Here is a 17466-nt window from a genome sequence, read left to right as displayed (position 1 = left end):
TTCTCCATGAGAGCAGGAAGGAGAATAAACACTATATATACATGTATATATATATTCATTTTTGTTTGCATATTAAAAAAATATATGAATAAAATGTATGCATATGTATGAATTCAAAAATAAATATTATCTATACATGTGTGTATATATTAAATACAAATTAATCTGCATATATATCTATTCTCATATACAGTTTTCTGTCAAAAAATTAAAAAACAAAAATAAAGCAAAAAATGTTCTGCACAAATCAACATTACAAAATCAAACTTTTATTCTTTATTACTATTATTTAATATTATACATTAAAAAGATAAAATTAAATCTCTTTAAAAATTAAATTTTAATATTTCAGACCAAGTAAAAAAAAAATTTATAACAACTGGTGTTTGTTGTCAAGGCTCAGGACCCTTTTTGCAGGTGTTTGGTTTTATTAATTCATCAGATGTGTTTGTTTAATACCTACTATTTATACTTTTTTCTGATATATAGAGATAGGATATTTGAGTTTTTTGAGTTGTAAGCTGTAAGCCATAATATATTAAAGATAAAAGAATTGCAATATTCAAGATTTCAGTTGATAATGAATGAATAGAATGCATTTTTTTTTTTTTTGGTGCATTACAGAAAATAAAGAACTTCATCACAATATTCTAATTTTCTGAGACAGTCCTGTATATATACACACACACACACACACAAATATATTCTCATATATATATATATACACACACATACATACACATATTAATAATATATAATATATATGACGGAGAGCTTAAACTTGTATGAACTGAAAACTCATGGAAAAGTGAACATAAACTTTATTAGAAAACGGTGTGGTCTCTCACCTGTTACACAAAGGAATGCTCGTGTGTTTCTTCTTTCAATTATGTACTCAAAAATATCGTATAAACTGGTCTGCTCGAGACTCTGGACCACACATCATCTCCACCGCGACGTACAAACGGAAGAGGAGCAACACGTGGCTCTCCGGTATCGAAGGCAAAGCGTCACAGGTGCGCTCGTCATTTCAGTGAAGCCCCGCCCCCTCCGGCGTGAGCACACACACGCGATGGAGTAGAAAACGGCGACGCAAACAGAAAGATACAAAACATCAGAGCTCAACAACCAGCCGGTGACGAAGAGTCAACAACCAGCCGGTGACGAAGAGTCAACAACCAGCCGGTGACGAAGAGTCAACAACCAGCCGGTGACGAAGAGCTCGCGGTCTGAGGGCGAGCCGCTAGAAGCGGCGGTGAAAGCGGTGCGGGGGTCCGTAGTGCATGGGCAGGTCCATCATGTCCAAGTTGTGGTGGAGCGGGTTGACTGGCGGGTGGTTGTTGTTGTTGTTGTTCAGGGGGGGCAGGTGCTGTAGGGGGGGCACGTAGGGGGCCGGGGGCAGCCGGGGGATCATCACTTGGTGGTACATGCCGGCCTGGGGCGGCGGGTAGCGGCCGCGCGGCGGCACGAACAGGGGAGCCTGGACCGCCTGCGGGTGGGGGGGGGGGGCCGCGGGGTGAGGGTGCGGGGGGTTCTCGTGCAGGGGGCCCACGCACGGCCGCTTGGCCTCGGTGATGGGCTCCGGAGGAGGGCCGACCCGCTTCCCCGGATTATCTGAGAGGAGGAGGAGGAGAGAAGTTCTGTTCACTTTCAGACCAACAACAGGAAACACAACAGCCAACCGGTCTGAATAAATACTGGTCACAAAAAGCAAAAAGAATAAAGCTGCTGCAACATGTATCCTGCCCGGCAACACGATCCATTACATTGCGTCAGTTTAAAGACGCTCGACCCTCAGAGTACCGACCTAAAGACTTCTTATTCAGCTCCGCCTCGCCCTCCTTCTGGATGTCCTGAATGATCCGCTCGTCGTCTTGCTGCAGAGACACACACACACACACACGCGCACACGCACGCACACACACGCACACACACACGCACACGCACACGCCGTTTCGATGAGATGAAGACAGCAACACATTCACTGTTTTATCAAAGTGACAGTAACTCTTGTGGTCCCCAGATAATGGACTTTTAAATAAACCCTCTAGCTGTCATCTCAAGGCCCGCGGGTCGAATCTGACCACCTGACGGCTTGAAAGGTTTATGATCCCCAGAGAGTGGGTCTGGACCTTTGACTTTACGAAAATAAACGGATTATTCATGTGCTGTCTATAGAAAACACGGTGGATGAATAACGTATTATCTAATCTAATTTACACTCCTTAATGAGACGTTCACACCGAAAGCTTTGCTCTACTCGCGTGAGTAAACCACTATTTGTGAATCCGCCGTATATCTACATATATATACACACACATATATATATATAGCTATATATACACACATATAAATACATATAGATACACATATATATATATATATACACACACGCATATAAATACATATATATATATAGACACACATATATATACATATTTATATATGTATACGTATATATATACACACACATATATACGTATATATATAGATATATATACACATACACACATACATATATATATATGGAAGAAATAATCACTATTTTCCAGTGTCTTAAACCTAAATTAAATAGATTTACATCATAATAACAGCTAAATGGTTTTACAGATATTTTTTTACATTTATATAAATGCAAGTGCAATATTCTCACACTCAAATAAACAATAAAGAAACGCAAAGACATATTTAACAATATGTTGTGGAGTAGTTACAAGTATCCAGTGATCGTTACAACCCTTGAGGCCATGATGCCGATGTGAAGACGAGCGTGACCCCCCTCCTCCTCTTCATACGGGACGGGGCCTTGAGCTCGACGACACCAGTAGAAGTCGAGCTTTGGCCGACGTCGCGCTCTTTGTGAGGAAGCTGTGGAGGTCCAGCTCGTGCTTCTCTAGATTAACAAATAAACCTTCCACCAGCGCCTGGTCACCAGGAGCCACAGGGGACCAACTGTGGCCCCAGAGGCCCCCAGAGTCAGAAGCTCAGGGTCAGTGTGTGTGAGCGCGTTAGCGAGTGCGAGGGAACGTATCTCGGGGACCGGATGTGTGCGCCGGCTGAAAAGACGAGACGGACCGGACGTTTCCATGACAACGGGCCTCACCGTGGGGTCCGTCCAGAGGGAGCACTTGCGGCACTGCCGGCAGGGCGCGCCGGGGGAGCGCGCGTGCTGGCAGAAGTGGTTGTAGCCCGTGATCGGCTCCCTGCACAGGTAGCACATGAAGCTGCCGCAGCGGCACGGCATCCGGTTGCAGCCCTCGGACTTCACCAGGCCCGTCCCGCACTTCACGCACTTCCTCACCCGGGCGGCCGTCATGCGCTCCTCGCTGCGGGCGTGGAGAAAACAAAACGGAAGAGACGCGATAAGTGAAAGTCAAAACGGCGCCGTGCGGCCGGTGTTGAGTCTTCCTCGCGCTTCTCTTAATCTGGAAGTGGAGCGAGGCGTTTAGTCTGCGGCTCGTGTTCCCTTGAGAAGGTCGAGAACACAAAGGGTTCATGAGACACCTGGGCGACACGCCGTGGGACTGAAGACAGGATTATTATATTCTATCAGAGACATGTGATGTCTATGCTCGAAGATTCTGTTTAATATACATTTATTTACTCGTCTCTCTGCCGCCGCTCTTTGGGATCGATTTGGATTTATTTATTGAGTATTAAGATAAAGTCAAAGCATCCTCTCTTAGTCCCACAGCAGTTTAGTGGATAGTACAAACAAACCAGCGTTAGCGTGAATTAGAACTACTTAAATCACAGGTGAATCAAACGGTATTCACAATTAATCTTGATAAAGATAACTATTATCCCTATTTATAACTATTATCTCTATTTATAACTATTATCTCTATTTATAACTATAATCCCTATTTGTATAACTCAAAGTCCTCTGAGGCCTCTCTTAGTGACCAAACCCCAAAATCTGGAGGGACTCAAGTTGCCATGGTGATTTTGTTAGTAACGCCTTCCTGCCCCACGGATGTTTCCACCGGGCCACTTCCTGCCTCTCTTTAAGCACCAGGAAGTAAAAAAAGATCTGTGTGGCGTTCAAAACAGGAAGTACCGGCTGCGGACCTGCTGGGCCGCAGGAAGCAGCTGGCCTCGCTCACTTCCTGGAGTGAACCGTTTACCCAGCATCCTCTCCGAGGGCGAGAAAACCGAGAAATGAACACGGGCTGCGACAAAACACGTCCGCTAAGACGCGTTCAAACGGTGGTGAAGATTAAGATTTAAAATTAAAACTATTTTTATTATTAGAATATTTCGTTTATCAAGATTCTGGGGCCCAGAGAATAGGCAGTACGCTTCCTGAACCCCCAACGGAGGCCCAGCACGCCCCGGTCCGAGTGACGGGGCGTTGATGGAGGCGTTCACTTACAAGAGCACCCTCATGCGGATCTCGTCCTTCTCCAGGACCTGCTCACACGTCTTCCCCACGTGCTGCTTCCACTGGACGTGGCACTTCCTACAGCTCTCCTGAAGGAAGAAGAGAAGACGGGGTGAGGACAGACGTCGTGTGTAGGGGTGAGGAGGAAGGAAAGAAGGAAAGCAAAAGACTCCCACTGGAACATTTATTCACGTTTACAGGGATCATGGAATACCAGGAGACGAACCCACAGCTCCTCATCCGCCCGCTTGGCAAACACCAGCTGCAGTACCCACTTCCTCCACAGGCGGCGCTACACGCTGCGTGTGCTGCCACTGCAGGACGTGGACTTGCAGACAGCTTCTAGGTGTGGCTCTCCATACAAATGTGTGTGAGCATGTGTGTGTGTGTGTGTGTGAGAGAGACTGCAGCAAGAGTGTGATGTGATCGCTGCTGACTGCTTGGTTGCCTAGAAACAGCAACTCCATCCTCCAGCCTCCTTCGTCGCGTCAGCTCGAGACGTTCAGCTAAAGGACGTGATGCTCTCTCTCTCTCCCTCTCTCTCGCTCTCGTCACCATAAATATTTGAACCACTCATCTAATATTGAAGATCGTGGCGTATGACAGCTGATGCAGCACCAGTATGATCCATTTCTCCACGACAACCTCCAGTCTGACCCTGAACCCCCGAGAGGAAACCCGAACGCGCCCCGTATGCCCTGTGACCTCTTCACACACCCTTCATCACTGTGTGTGTGTGTGTGTGTGTGTGTATGTGTGATTTCAGCTACCAACAGGCTACAAGCCCTCACAATATTCACTGAGGCAGCTGTGTGTGTGTGTGTGTGTGTGTGTGTGCAAGGTCAGCCAGAGGGTGGGGAGTTGGAAAAGCCAGAGCTTTCGTTGGCATTTGGAGGCAAACGGTAAAGACGCTCTAAACCCCCCAAAAGCCCGTCACAGGCAGAACGTGGTCGCTCGCCGCAGAGGAGTCGATAAGGGAACCGGCGGCGTTCACATTGTTGTGGCGCTACATAAAAAGAGGGAGTGCCCGAGCAGCGACAATCACGAAGCACCGGCGTGAATCAGAGTGACTGGGATAAAGCAGAGTGAGAAAACAGTCTGAGGTCCACGATACTGGTCCAACGTGGGTCTTTAGAGCGAGGGGCGAGGGGCGAGCCACAGGGCGCAGCCTGGACTCAAGTGTCAGGAAAAGACCATCACACAAAGACCGGGAGGCAGGGAGTGAGGAGGGGGGGAGGATGGAAGGCAGAGCGGTGACAGACCACCCCCTGGTGGTAACCTAGAGACCAGGAGGAGGGACAGTGTAAGACGGAGAGCGCGCGCGTGTGTATGTGTGTGTGTGTGTGTGTGTGTGTGTGTGTCTGGGACCTGTTGGAAAAAGCTGTTGAAAAGCAGAAACACACCTGAGCTCTTACAGCCAGACATCGGAGTAAACCCCTTACAGGGGGGGGGGGGGGGGGCGTGTCTCCACACACACACACACAGATTTACATACACATGAGTGTGGCTAATATGTGTTAAACTTTCATGAGGCACAGATATCCCCGATGTGAGCGACTCATCGGGGATATTGAGCTCGTTTGACTCGAGTCAGTCGCTCCCGCCGCCCCGCTCCACTCTCTCGGGTCCTACCCTCCTTCCTCCCCTCCCAGTATCACCTTCCTCCAGCTTCATTCATACTTTGCCCCCCCCCTCTCTCTAATTCCTCTATTGGTGCAGGCTGCAGCAGCCCTTATAAGGCAGCGCCGGCAGCTCGCTTCTGATTGGGGGGCTGTGTCGTGGGTGCGGCGGGGCGGCTTTTTACTGCAATCATCAAATCTGAGTGCAGGTTAGATAACGCATGAGCAGCGCTCACGGACCCACAGGGACCCACAGGGACCCACAGGGACCCACGGGGACCCGGGGCTCAGGTTCTCGTCTGCACCGTCCAGCGGCCGACAGTCACCATTTCTCCACTTTCATGAAGTAATCATTTGCAGGCTGGGAACAAGCGCCTCCAAATGTCCTCATAATCCACATGTGGAAAACATTAGCAGGGGAGCCAGAGGAGAGGAGCAGGAGGATTGGGGAAGAGAGGGAGGAAGGGAGGGAGGGAGGAGAATCTGGGTCAAACTTGACCTGGACCACATTTGAAATGGAGGAGGAAGTGCATCCAACCAGTAAGAAACCAGTATGAGGGGAGTGGAGGGTGCAGCCGGCCAATGAGGCGGCGCTGTGGGGGAAAAGGCGGGTTACATAATGAAGCCCCTCCCCTCTGCGAGGCCGACTGTACAACAACTACCTTCCACCGCGGGACCGGGATGAAAACAATGGAATTAAAAATAAAGCCACTGGATGTAATTCTGATATTCTTGTGACCACCTCTGAGTTAGTAAGGGGGAGGTGTGTGTGTGTGTGTGTGTGTGTGTGTGTGTGGGGACAACACACACCACAGCAGCTACAGACTCATTTCCTGATTCCTACACAAATTTAAAAGAGGAAGCAAATTGTGTTCACTTTCAGGAGCTCTGGACTTCCTTCACAAAGAAACTTTAGAAGGGCACGAGCGCCGTTTCCTCCACAACTCAAACGTGTACGACTGAGACACGGAACAGTTTCTAACAGCCGGTCCAAATCCGCAGCTGTCGCCGCCTCCGCGGCAGAAGGAAAATATTCAGAGAAGGCATCCGACCAAAAGAGATCTGGAGCACGTCGAACTTTCTTGTGTCTTTGGGTGTGTGAGGATGTAATGGGATGCAGCTGTGCAGCCACACTGCCGGGTACGAACCTCTGGCTCCACCTACAGGCCAGTGGGCGGAGCAGCAGGAGAAAGGAGGAACACGTTTCACACAACTTCAGAGGACTTTATGATCATTAAACCTCAAACAACGACATTCGTAGTCAGCTAACACTAAGAAATCGAAGAGGGGGCGGGGCCTCCCCGAGGAGTCGATTTAAGGTTCGGGGGAGGTCTTGTATCTTTTCCAGCAATAACTGAACTGACAATGTACGACTTAAACGGGGATATCATCGGGGCATCTCACAGCCGAGTTGCTTTTATGAAATACACGACTGGTCAAAGGCAGCAGATGTAAAATGTTATTTTACAGCCTGACCGGAGACAGAAGGTCTGTTGTGTGCTGCGAGAGCTCTACGTACACGGACCACACGAACACGCTGAAACTGGAACACATCAAACGGGGTTTTCAGTAACCTAGGCGACGCTAGCCGCAACTAGCATAACACAAGCAAACCTCGGTCAACGGTTTTCACGGGGAAATAGTAACGTTAACAGACGGGATCGATGAGCTCATCTCAATAACTCCAAATGTGGCGTTTTGGGCCAAACATCCTCAGATCACATTAGTTCACGTCTCCTGGAGGAGACAAAGACGAAGTGAGGGCGGGTCGTGTTTGTGTGGAGCAACTGAGAATAATAAGAGTGTGTGTGTGTGTGTGAGTGTGTGTCTCTTTGCCAAATAATGGAGATTTCAGTCTGGAATCCATGTTGACAGCCTTGGCAGACACAAAGCAACCCGCTGCATTCCTCAGAGGGAGGGAGGGAGGGAGGGAGGAGGCCCGAGATAAACACGGAGGGAGACGGCGGTGGCGACCTCGCCACATGGAACCGTTTCATCATCTGCAGAGAACTGATCATCGATCCTTTCTGAACTCCGTCCCGGCTGCAGAGATTTAGGGTTTCACTGTCACAAAGGACTAGATTATTCTTGATGTTGAATACTATCCAGGCCCCAGCTCTCTTTCCTTCAGTACGGATGAATCCTGACTCACAGCCATGCGTGCTGCATGTACTGAGCACGAGTTGAGAGAGCACCACCCTTCACAGTTGTGGCCCGTAAGGGAAGAGGAGGAGCAAAACAACGGCCCCAGGAGCCTTTAGAGGCGTTTGATAAACTAAACCAATACAGAGCGGGACTGACCTTGCGGCACCGGGGGTTGGGACAGCTGAACAGAGACCGGTCTTTGTCCAACAAGGCTGGGAAATTGCAAAACGGGCACCTGGAAAGGCCGAAGAGGAAAGTTAAGAGGGTTAAGGGGTGAAATGCACGGTTCAGCTGAAAGACATATCCCAGATAAACAAACCCCACCGAGAGGAAACACAATCATCTGGTATGAGTGGACAGATCCCCGTCAGGCCACTCGGACGAGATCACAAGTTCAAAATGCGTTAAAAGACAGAGAAAAAAGTTTTTGCTGGCCGTTCTGAAGGATTATGGCTCCAGATAACAACTTTATCCATCATCAATAATCTGCAGAGTATTTTCTTGACTTGTCATTTCAAGGTTTCGTCTTTGAAATGCCCATCACGCTTCCCCAGAGCCCAAAAACAAGGACATAACAAAGAACATAAATAAGAGGACTAAATTTACTTTTTAGTTGATAATCCAAATTGCTGCCAATTGATCGATTGATTGACTGATCGTTTGTGATTTATAAAGGATGTAAACATCATGGAACAAATGAAGTGTGATCCAGCTAAACCACATGGAGACAGTTTGGTTACAAGACAAACGTCTCATACACACACACACACACACACTTACCGCACAAGTTCATCAGCACAGGTGGCGGCGACGGCCTCCTCCGCCTGCCTCTCGTAGTATTTACACAGTATGTTCTCCGGGAGGACTTTCTCCAGCTCACACACCGGGTAGGAGCACGGGCAGCCTCCCTCCATGCAGCTCAGCTCCGACTGCAACACGAGCAAACACGCTATTAGACAAGCGCAGGTCGGTTCACAGCCAACACACACACACACACACAATGAGGAAACTCCATTCATCATCATGCACCAGGACAACAATGTTACAAACTTATATATCATATTTATTGTACCTAAGAAACTAGTCAAATGTGAAGTAAAAACAAACCACACAGTGTGTGTGTGTGTGTGTGTGTGTGTCCGTACATTCCCGGAGCCGAACACGGCCTCCTGAGCGTATTTGACCAGGCACTCTTTACAGAACAGGTGTCCGTCTGAACACTGCGTCATCTTCTCAAACGCAAACTCCCCGTAGCAGCAGCCGCACTCGATCAGCTGGCCGTCCTGCAGGAAGAAACACACACACACACACACACAGTACCTGAGGTTTCTTTAACTTCTTTTAGAGTTAATCGATTTGACTGATTTCATTCACAGATTATCAAATACAGAAACAAAAAAACAAGATGTTTAGAACACAAGTTTGTGCAAGTGTGAGAAAAGCTAAACCTCTCAGCTGTTTGAGGGAAACACTGGAGGATCTATTGTGTAACCAAAATAACTACAGTGTAGAAGTCTTAAAGACACACTCAGCAGCAACCATGTGACCGAGCCAATAGGATCCAGTCTTTATACCACCACACTGATACGGTGTTCTGATGGGACACATTCTCTGCAAATTCAATTGAGAAACCTTTTCTTATTTTATTTTATACAAAATAAAATACAGTCTGATCCACAGTGACGGTGTGTGTGCCTCCTACCATCTTGTATTCATCCTCATTGACCTGCAGAGCCAGGAGGAAGTCCTCATGCTGGGGAGAGAGAAAGGACTTCGGTGAACTGGGAGACGTGACGTGCTCTTTTTCCTTAGCTCCTAGAAACGATGAGTTCTAACTGAAAGTGGCCGCGTCTTTCATCTCTTTGTTCAGGCGGCCAGTTAAACTTAAAGGCTGGAAACGGTGCACTTGGCAGTGATATTGAAAGTCATTGCATTCTATTCTCTGATGCCAGCCATTTGAGCGGCTCAGTAATCGGCGTCCGTTACCATCAGTTGTTATTTTATATTCCCCTTCATTTAGAAATCCTCGGCGTAGAACTAGCTTTAAAAACCTGCCTGGAGGAGTCGTCGCAACAGAAATCCAATATGGCAATATTACTCAGGTGAAAAGACAAATGACGGTGAAAGAAAAATACCCTGAACTCAATGTTCTGCATCATGAAACAGGATGTAGAACTGTGTATGCACAATATTGTTAAAAAAAATAAAATGAAGTTATATATATGTGTGTGTGTGTGTGTGTGTGTACCTCTGCCCATTCCTTGGCCTTCTGCAGATAGAATGAAAGCTCCTTCTGCAAGGAGGCTTCCAGGATCATGTCGGTTTTGCAGTTGCAGCGGTCGTTCACCAAGAAATACATTTTCTTTTCAAACTTCACCGAACCTGCAGGAGGAAAAGGAGCCGAGCGAGTGAGCCGGCGCCCGCTGGGTCCCACGAGCAGCGAGCAAAGACAATAATAATAATCGGCGTTCACCGCGCTCGAAGTGGAAGTCGACGCAGCAGCGCTCCGAGGAGGAGGCTCTGCTCCGTCGTCTCCTTCCTGAGGGGTCGCCCGAATCCTGCCACTTCTTCAGAGCTTCCCATAAGGCCTGGAGAGACGTTCAAAGACGCGTTGGTAAGAGTGGAGAAAAGGTGGAATCGTAATTGCGTTCCAGGGACGTGCTCGTGGGCCTGCGGGTACCTTGCGTGTGATTGCATAGTGTCCCTTCAGAGCGTTGAGGGCCCATTTGATGTCCTGACAGCTGAGCATCCGGAAATCCGCCATGAGCAAGTCGGCGGCCTGCATCACCGCCTCCGACCCCACTGCGCCCAGTTTGGTGAAGTCGAACAGGTCCTCGGTCACCTGGAAAGACCCGGAGCCGTGAACACAGCGCCGAGACCCCGACGCATCACATTCGTAGTCGCGTTTATGGAGCGGTCAACGAAAGGACAAGAGGAAAGAAAGAGAAAAATACATCGAGGAACTGCAGCTTTTAGGCGTTTTTTTAGATTTATTTCTAATTGTAGGGCGGCGGCCGGAGTAACTAAAGGTCTGGTTCTGCTGTTTTGTGTGATTGTGTGTGTTCAAGGGAAATTATCTACTGCTCTTTGCTTTTATACATGTGTGTGTATGTGTGTACTTCCATAGGAAGAGAACATTGGGTAAAGTCACTGTGAAACACTCACATCACGTAGATGTTTTTCAGGATATTCCCGAAACGAGTGACACCAAGAGACGAATGTATTCACCTGCTCAGCTTTGATTGACGTGATAATGAGGAACAATCTCCCCTTCCTTGTTTTTCCAGTTCGTCAGTTTGCATAATGCTCATTATACCGGTGAGGATGTTGAGCGCTGACTTACATTAACACACACACACATACACAGACACACACACACACACACACACACACACACACACACCTCTGTCTCGGTTCCTCCACACTCCAGTAGGATGCTGGTGGGAGCTGCTGTGGCGGCTGCAGTACCCCACCTCGGGTACTCAGGGTTCTCCAACAGCAGGTTACAGATACTGGAAAAGGAGGAGAGCCGCGTGTGAACACAGTTACAGGTGTGACGGCAACTTGGACGGAACATTCAAAGTACACGAGGGACTGTAATGAGGTGTACGCCTAAACAATTGTTCTGTTTTCTGTGTATAATTTGTAATATTATAGTTTGATTGATCAGTCAAAAAACAGGTTTAACTGAATATAAATAAATAAAAGTCACCTGCATCTGATCAAATACCAGAAAAAACCGTGTCCACGTGTTCAAAGGATACAGCAGGAAACCTAGAAACCTAGAAACCTGATCGTACTCATTTCCTCAGCTGTCGCATCACTTATCACTTTATATGAAGTGCTGGGGAAAGAAAGGCAGATGCTTCTTACACATTCAAGTCCACCACGTTATTGGTCTGGATCAATTCTGCTACATAGGCTTCGTAGACATCTGGGAATAGATCCAGCTGCAGAGGCAACAGAGGAGGGGAGAACCAGATTTACACCACGATCCAAATCACTTGATATTAACCGCTGGGTGAGCTTTAAGAGACCGTAGACATGCGGACCATAGCGGCTCATGGACCGCTGCCGATACTCACAACCCCTGTGATGAGGGCTCTAACGTGGGGCGGCAGCTCCGCTCTCCCCTGCGGCGCCGAGGGACCCGGCCTCGCGTCTTCTATCCGGGGAACGTCCTCCGCTGCAGGAGGGACGGCGACCAGACCGGGGGCGGGGTTGACTCTTTCTGGGTGGTTTGGAGCGGGAGCCAGAAGGCGACCGTTGTGTGGGACTGAAGCTGCGGCCGCTGGGGGAACGGGAAGGTTGGAGTTCACGTGAGACACCCGGATGTGAAGGCCGCGGGCCGCCGGGAGCACGCCAGAGGCACCGGCCTGTGGCGGAGGATTGGGAACCGCTTCCTCGGGCGCTTGGCTCCCCAGGATGATCCGGTGACCCGCCTCCGGGGGGCCGAGTCTCTCCGGTGCTGCAGCTATTAGCACTGCAGGGGGGACCACCTGTATCACCTGAGGCTGTTGAGGGGCCTGGACTGGAGGCGGGGGAGGGGCCGGGGGCTGCGGTTGAATCGGAATGAGATTGCACTGCATTGGATGGAGCGACGCGGGCTGCAGTGGGTTCTGGGGCCTGAGCTGCAGCTGGGGTTGGGGTTGGGGTTGGGGTTGGGTTTTGAGAGCGGAGGCGTGGATGCTCGGCTGCTGGGGAAGAACGACTAGTTTCTCCTCCTGTGTGGGGCGCGGCTGCAGGATCGCGGCCCCTCTGGACTGGAGCGGTGTCGACGTACCGGACTGAGACCGCGTGCGGAGCAGAGACGGTGCAGATGAAGTACTGGCCTGAGGATTGTCTTGTAACTGAGTGCTTGTACTGGCCGTTTCTTGAGTCTTGGTAAAAGAACTTAACGCAATCACACAAGAATATTGCGTGGCCCTTTTAGAGGTGCTCGGCTGGGGCTCCGCCGCCGGTACGAGTTCTGAAGAGCCGGCTGGCGGCTGCATAAGCCCGGACGTGCCGGGCCGAGGCTGACGAAGTACAGGTATAGGTGCTCTGGACGTGTTGGCATTTGTGGAGGTAGATGGGGTTTGGATAGAAACTTCATGGAGCTCCTCTTTCGTACGCGCCGACGTACCGTCCTGTTGCGAGTTTGCGTAACATTTTGGCTGAGACATGGTGTGCGATGACGAGCCGGGTTGTGGCCGTGCGTGTCCAGAAGTGCTCGACAGCCCCGGTGTCTGTGTCCGTATGGCTGGCTTTACCGGGGAGGAGTTGACCGTGGCATCTCTGGAGGCAGACGGGTCAGATGCAGGGTGCCCGGACGCGGCGCTACTGTGACCTGCGACTGGAATCGGGTTGTGCGAGGTCCCGCTCCATTTCGCTGCCGGGCGGATCACGTGTCTGCGTGCAGGAGTTAGCGGCTGCAGGAGAAGAGTGGAAAGATGGATACATGTCGGATACAGTATCACAGCACGCATAAAAGTAAACAATAAAACATAAGACCGGGGTCTATCGGTCACCTCCAATATGCTGATGTCGTCATCTGCATTGTCTGGAACTAGAACCGGGCTGCCGGGTATCAGAGTCACGGGCTCCTCGTCCGAGTCGTCTGAAATGGTGATGAGCTCCCTCTTACGGGAACGGGAGCCTTCACAGACACAACGCAAAACTCAGTATTACAAATATGAAGTTCCTAATGTCTTTGTGGAAAACTGTACAGAACAATTGTCATGATCATTCATCAAAACATTCTTGTTTACGTTTATCTGAGTACATTAATCTCTGTGGGGGGGGAACGTGTCTGGAGAAGAGCGGGAGATCCTGAGACTACAGGCCACAGGAAGCTTGTATTTTATTAAAATTCTTGTTTTGCTAACATTTTGGCAAAACATCCCGCAATAACGGCGAGCAGAGTAAAATCAGAATCAGAATCAGAATCAGAAACAGGTTTATTGAATGTGAAAACAAACAACAAACAAATTTTTTTTTTTTTTTGGTGTGCACAACATTGACATGACAAACAACAATCAACGCAAGGAGGGAGGAGGAGTGGGAGGAAGAGGGAGGAGGAGGAAGAGGAAGGAGCGGGAAGAAGGAGAAATAGATTGGAGGAGAGGGCGGCCAAAACTCTTAAGTTATTTCATAAGTTCTTCCAATAGAAATCGTTATGCGACTGGCCGCTGGAGCCTTTTCAACTGTGAGCTGGGCATGAAATCCACTGAGTTGAATAATAAGTACAAACACACATCTAATGGGTTCAGACTGTCAAAAGTTACAATATATGAATGTAAGTATTATAGCTCAACCGAGACAGGAAGTTTGAGAGTGAATAAATAATAATACGTTGGCCTAGATCAATTTTCTTAACACAACACAAAATATAAATAAACATTTTTATAAGGCTCCCTCTAATTAGTATTTGTGTGTGTGCAAGAATGACAACCAAGAAATGTACTGGGCAGGACATTTGAAAAGATGACATGTTGCTACTCTCTGGTGGACGTACAGAATAGTGACACTCTCCAAAACTTTGTCTTTTCTTGTTACTTATTGCTACCGATATATATGAAATTAACTCAAATTGGACCAGAGGCCCAACAATCAAATCGTTCAGGCCAATATATTATTCATTTATACTTTCCTAGGTGCTATTTCACTTGTCCATGCCAATGTCTCTCGGTATAAAGTGCTTGAATGTGCTTTAAACTGACATTTTACACGTGCAAATTGGCCTTTGCAAATTGCAATACAAAGCGGGCTAGTTTACCCTGCTTTGATATAAAGTTTAGATGTTTTCTTCAGACTGTACTTCAACTGATGTTCTGATATTTTCTGTTTATTAAAAAAAAGTAGGAGAAGCAGTATTATACTATATTTTTTAACAGGAGGGTTGCGTACATTGTGGACTTCTTTGAGGCCGAAGCCTGAATAAATCTTTGATAACCGACATGTTGCTGCCTCAGTTCCTGTACTCTGCGCTGTGACAATAAAGTTGAATCTGAACTGATGCCAAGCTTTCCGTCATACTCATTTTATCCATGTTGTTGCACGTCAAACAGCGATGTTGCTTGGCAAAAGGAACCTCAAACCTGAAACTATTTCTGGCAGGACCGACATGTCCACGCGCAGGAACACGGACCAGCTTTAGTTTGAAATGTTGTAAAACCAGGAGGAAACGAGCCGCCTCACTCGAATGCTCCAGTGTGCTCAGTGCAAGATGTGATGCCCACAAACTGGCACGAGAGTACAGTCTAGAGCAGGGGTCCCCAACCCCCGGGCCGCGGCTTGGTTGGAACCGGGTCGCGGAAAAACAGTGAATAAATAAAGTTTACTTTTTTTTTTTTTTAATCAGTCGGAAAAATATATTATTTTGAAAAAGGACCGGATACCTGTGTGTCGGTCTGAGCCGCGTTCAGGAGTCTTAAAGTTCGGGTTTATCGCTGCAGGCGAGTCTCACGCGCCGAACCCTCTGCTGGCGGCACATTTCAGTGACAAAGAATCTTAAAACATATTCAACCTGCTCAATGAATTGTGTCACTTCAGGGAAATGACAACTGTTTTCAAGTTGGCCGATAAAGTCGCTGCTGTGTGGGCGAGTGAACAGCGGAATATTCTAGATGTTTCAGACGTTGACCGGGTGGAAGAGGCTTTTAAAAGAGTTTGAGCGGTACTCCAACCACAAAAGACCCGACTGCAAAAGAATAGACCTGCAACCCATTTGTAAACAAACCCACCCGGTGAATCGAGCCCGTCCGAGCTAGAAGAAAATGTGTTCGAGATGCAAATGACGGTGGCCTTAAGGGACATTTCACACAACAACTCTGCCGGTGTTCTAATGACAGCGACCAGAACTCGGTTAGGAGCAGCGGACCAAACACACGTCTGTGTCGCCGTCTCCATTAGCGGCTCGTTGCAGGTAAACAAGCGCACGGCTCACACTAATTCGGCGTAATGATGAGTTGTAGTTTTGGCACTTTATGCCCTTCGTATAATTGTATGACGTCATATTTATTACGTCATTTATATTGCCGGTCCGTGAAAAATAATTTCTGACACGGAACCGGTCCGTGGCTCAAAAAAGGTTGGGGACCGCTGCCCCAGAGGACAGAGCTGTGTGTCCTGACTCTATGAATGAGTCTTACATTGGCTGCGGTGGACGTTGAAGCTTGCCAGGTGAATGACATCATCATCACTGCCTCCATCTGCTGCCATTGGGGAACTAAGCTTACCAGCCCACAGAGTCACTGCTCAATCAATACCATCTACTCTACAGGCGCGCACACACACACACACACACACACACACACACACACACACACAGACACACACACACACACACACACACACACACAGAAACACAGACAGACACGCAGAGACACACACACACACAGTTAAGTGGTATTCCCTTTCAACAGATGATTACACTTTCAAATGTGTGACTTTTCTTAGCATTTACCACACAATGAGAACAGGGTTGGACTCCACCCCGTTACATCTCATCACGCAGTGCTAATACAGACGAATACGCGACTATCCACTCGGCATGTGAGCAGAAGAGAACTCAGCTCACCAAAGAGGAAGCTAAACAACGGGAACAGTCTGGAGAATGAGGAGCAGGGTGGAGGGGCAAGTTGAGAGCCACCATCGAGATACACCATCAGCTAGCTAACCGAAAGTTGATTATCTGCGTCGGCCAACCAGATAGGAAGGTGTGGAAAGAGCCACTCCGTCATCCTTGACTCGCTCGCGCAGCCCAACCGTCGGACCTGATGAAAGTTGGCATGGAATCAAAGGTGGATCTTGTCTGTTTTTGAAGCAGCACATGCCAACACTGCGAGAAGCTGCCAGTGTTGCGCCACAAAGCTGGCTATAACTTGCGTTTTGTGTCCACCGACTTGACGCCAACCGCGACACCGGAACACCCGCCGGACGTCGGAGCGACTGGCGTTAAAAAAACAAACATGTCAGAGCAGCGATCGATCGTTTCCGCGAGGACACACAAACCGCCGCTCTCCGCTAAGCTAATGTTAGGTAGCTCGCAAGCTAGCCGATAGGTTCAGGAGTTAGCTCACTTCAGTCGGGTTTTGTGTCCATAACATTGCTTCAAACACACCGCGCGCAGTCTGAAACACAGGGAGGAACAACACACACGCAGATATGAACATTACCGCAGCGTCGTGTTGGAGAGCCGCTACAAAACGCCTTCTTTGGGGGGGACTGACAATCCGTGAATATCGAAACAAATCTGCCAATAAAAAACAGCGGCAACGTCACGCGTCGCGAGACCAGTTGCGACGTAACGGGCGCCGGGGCTTCTGGGAAACGAAG

General features: G+C 48.6%; 1 protein-coding gene across 6 annotated transcripts; it reads right to left on the bottom strand.

The window, feature by feature from the left end:
• Positions 1 to 803: 803 nt before the first annotated feature.
• On the bottom strand, positions 804 to 17390 carry rnf216 (ring finger protein 216). 6 transcript variants are annotated; one of them, XM_056407297.1, is made up of 17 exons: positions 17307 to 17390; positions 16281 to 16400; positions 13659 to 13786; positions 12234 to 13559; positions 12022 to 12098; positions 11552 to 11660; positions 10829 to 10990; positions 10622 to 10736; positions 10397 to 10530; positions 9851 to 9901; positions 9294 to 9431; positions 8929 to 9077; positions 8305 to 8383; positions 4376 to 4473; positions 3104 to 3326; positions 1808 to 1877; positions 804 to 1614 (listed from the first exon to the last, which is right to left on the bottom strand). In XM_056407297.1, the coding sequence occupies exons 2-17, from the start codon at positions 16348 to 16350 to the stop codon at positions 1244 to 1246; spliced, it is 3300 nt and encodes a 1099-aa protein (XP_056263272.1). In that variant the 5' UTR covers positions 16351 to 16400; positions 17307 to 17390; the 3' UTR covers positions 804 to 1243. The 6 variants fall into 6 exon arrangements, with proteins under 6 accessions (XP_056263272.1, XP_056263277.1, XP_056263273.1 ...); XM_056407302.1 differs by having other exon boundaries at positions 16281 to 16405; positions 17307 to 17386; XM_056407298.1 differs by lacking the exon at positions 17307 to 17390 and adding an exon at positions 16595 to 17292 and having other exon boundaries at positions 16281 to 16405.
• Positions 17391 to 17466: the final 76 nt, after the last annotated feature.

This window comes from Pseudoliparis swirei, chromosome 23 (genome assembly GCF_029220125.1).
Source record: "Pseudoliparis swirei isolate HS2019 ecotype Mariana Trench chromosome 23, NWPU_hadal_v1, whole genome shotgun sequence".
In the NCBI taxonomy this organism is placed as follows: Eukaryota; Metazoa; Chordata; class Actinopteri; order Perciformes; family Liparidae; genus Pseudoliparis; species Pseudoliparis swirei.
The sequence above is the reverse complement of the archived record's forward strand: the minus strand, read 5'-3'. Positions and strand labels throughout refer to the sequence as shown.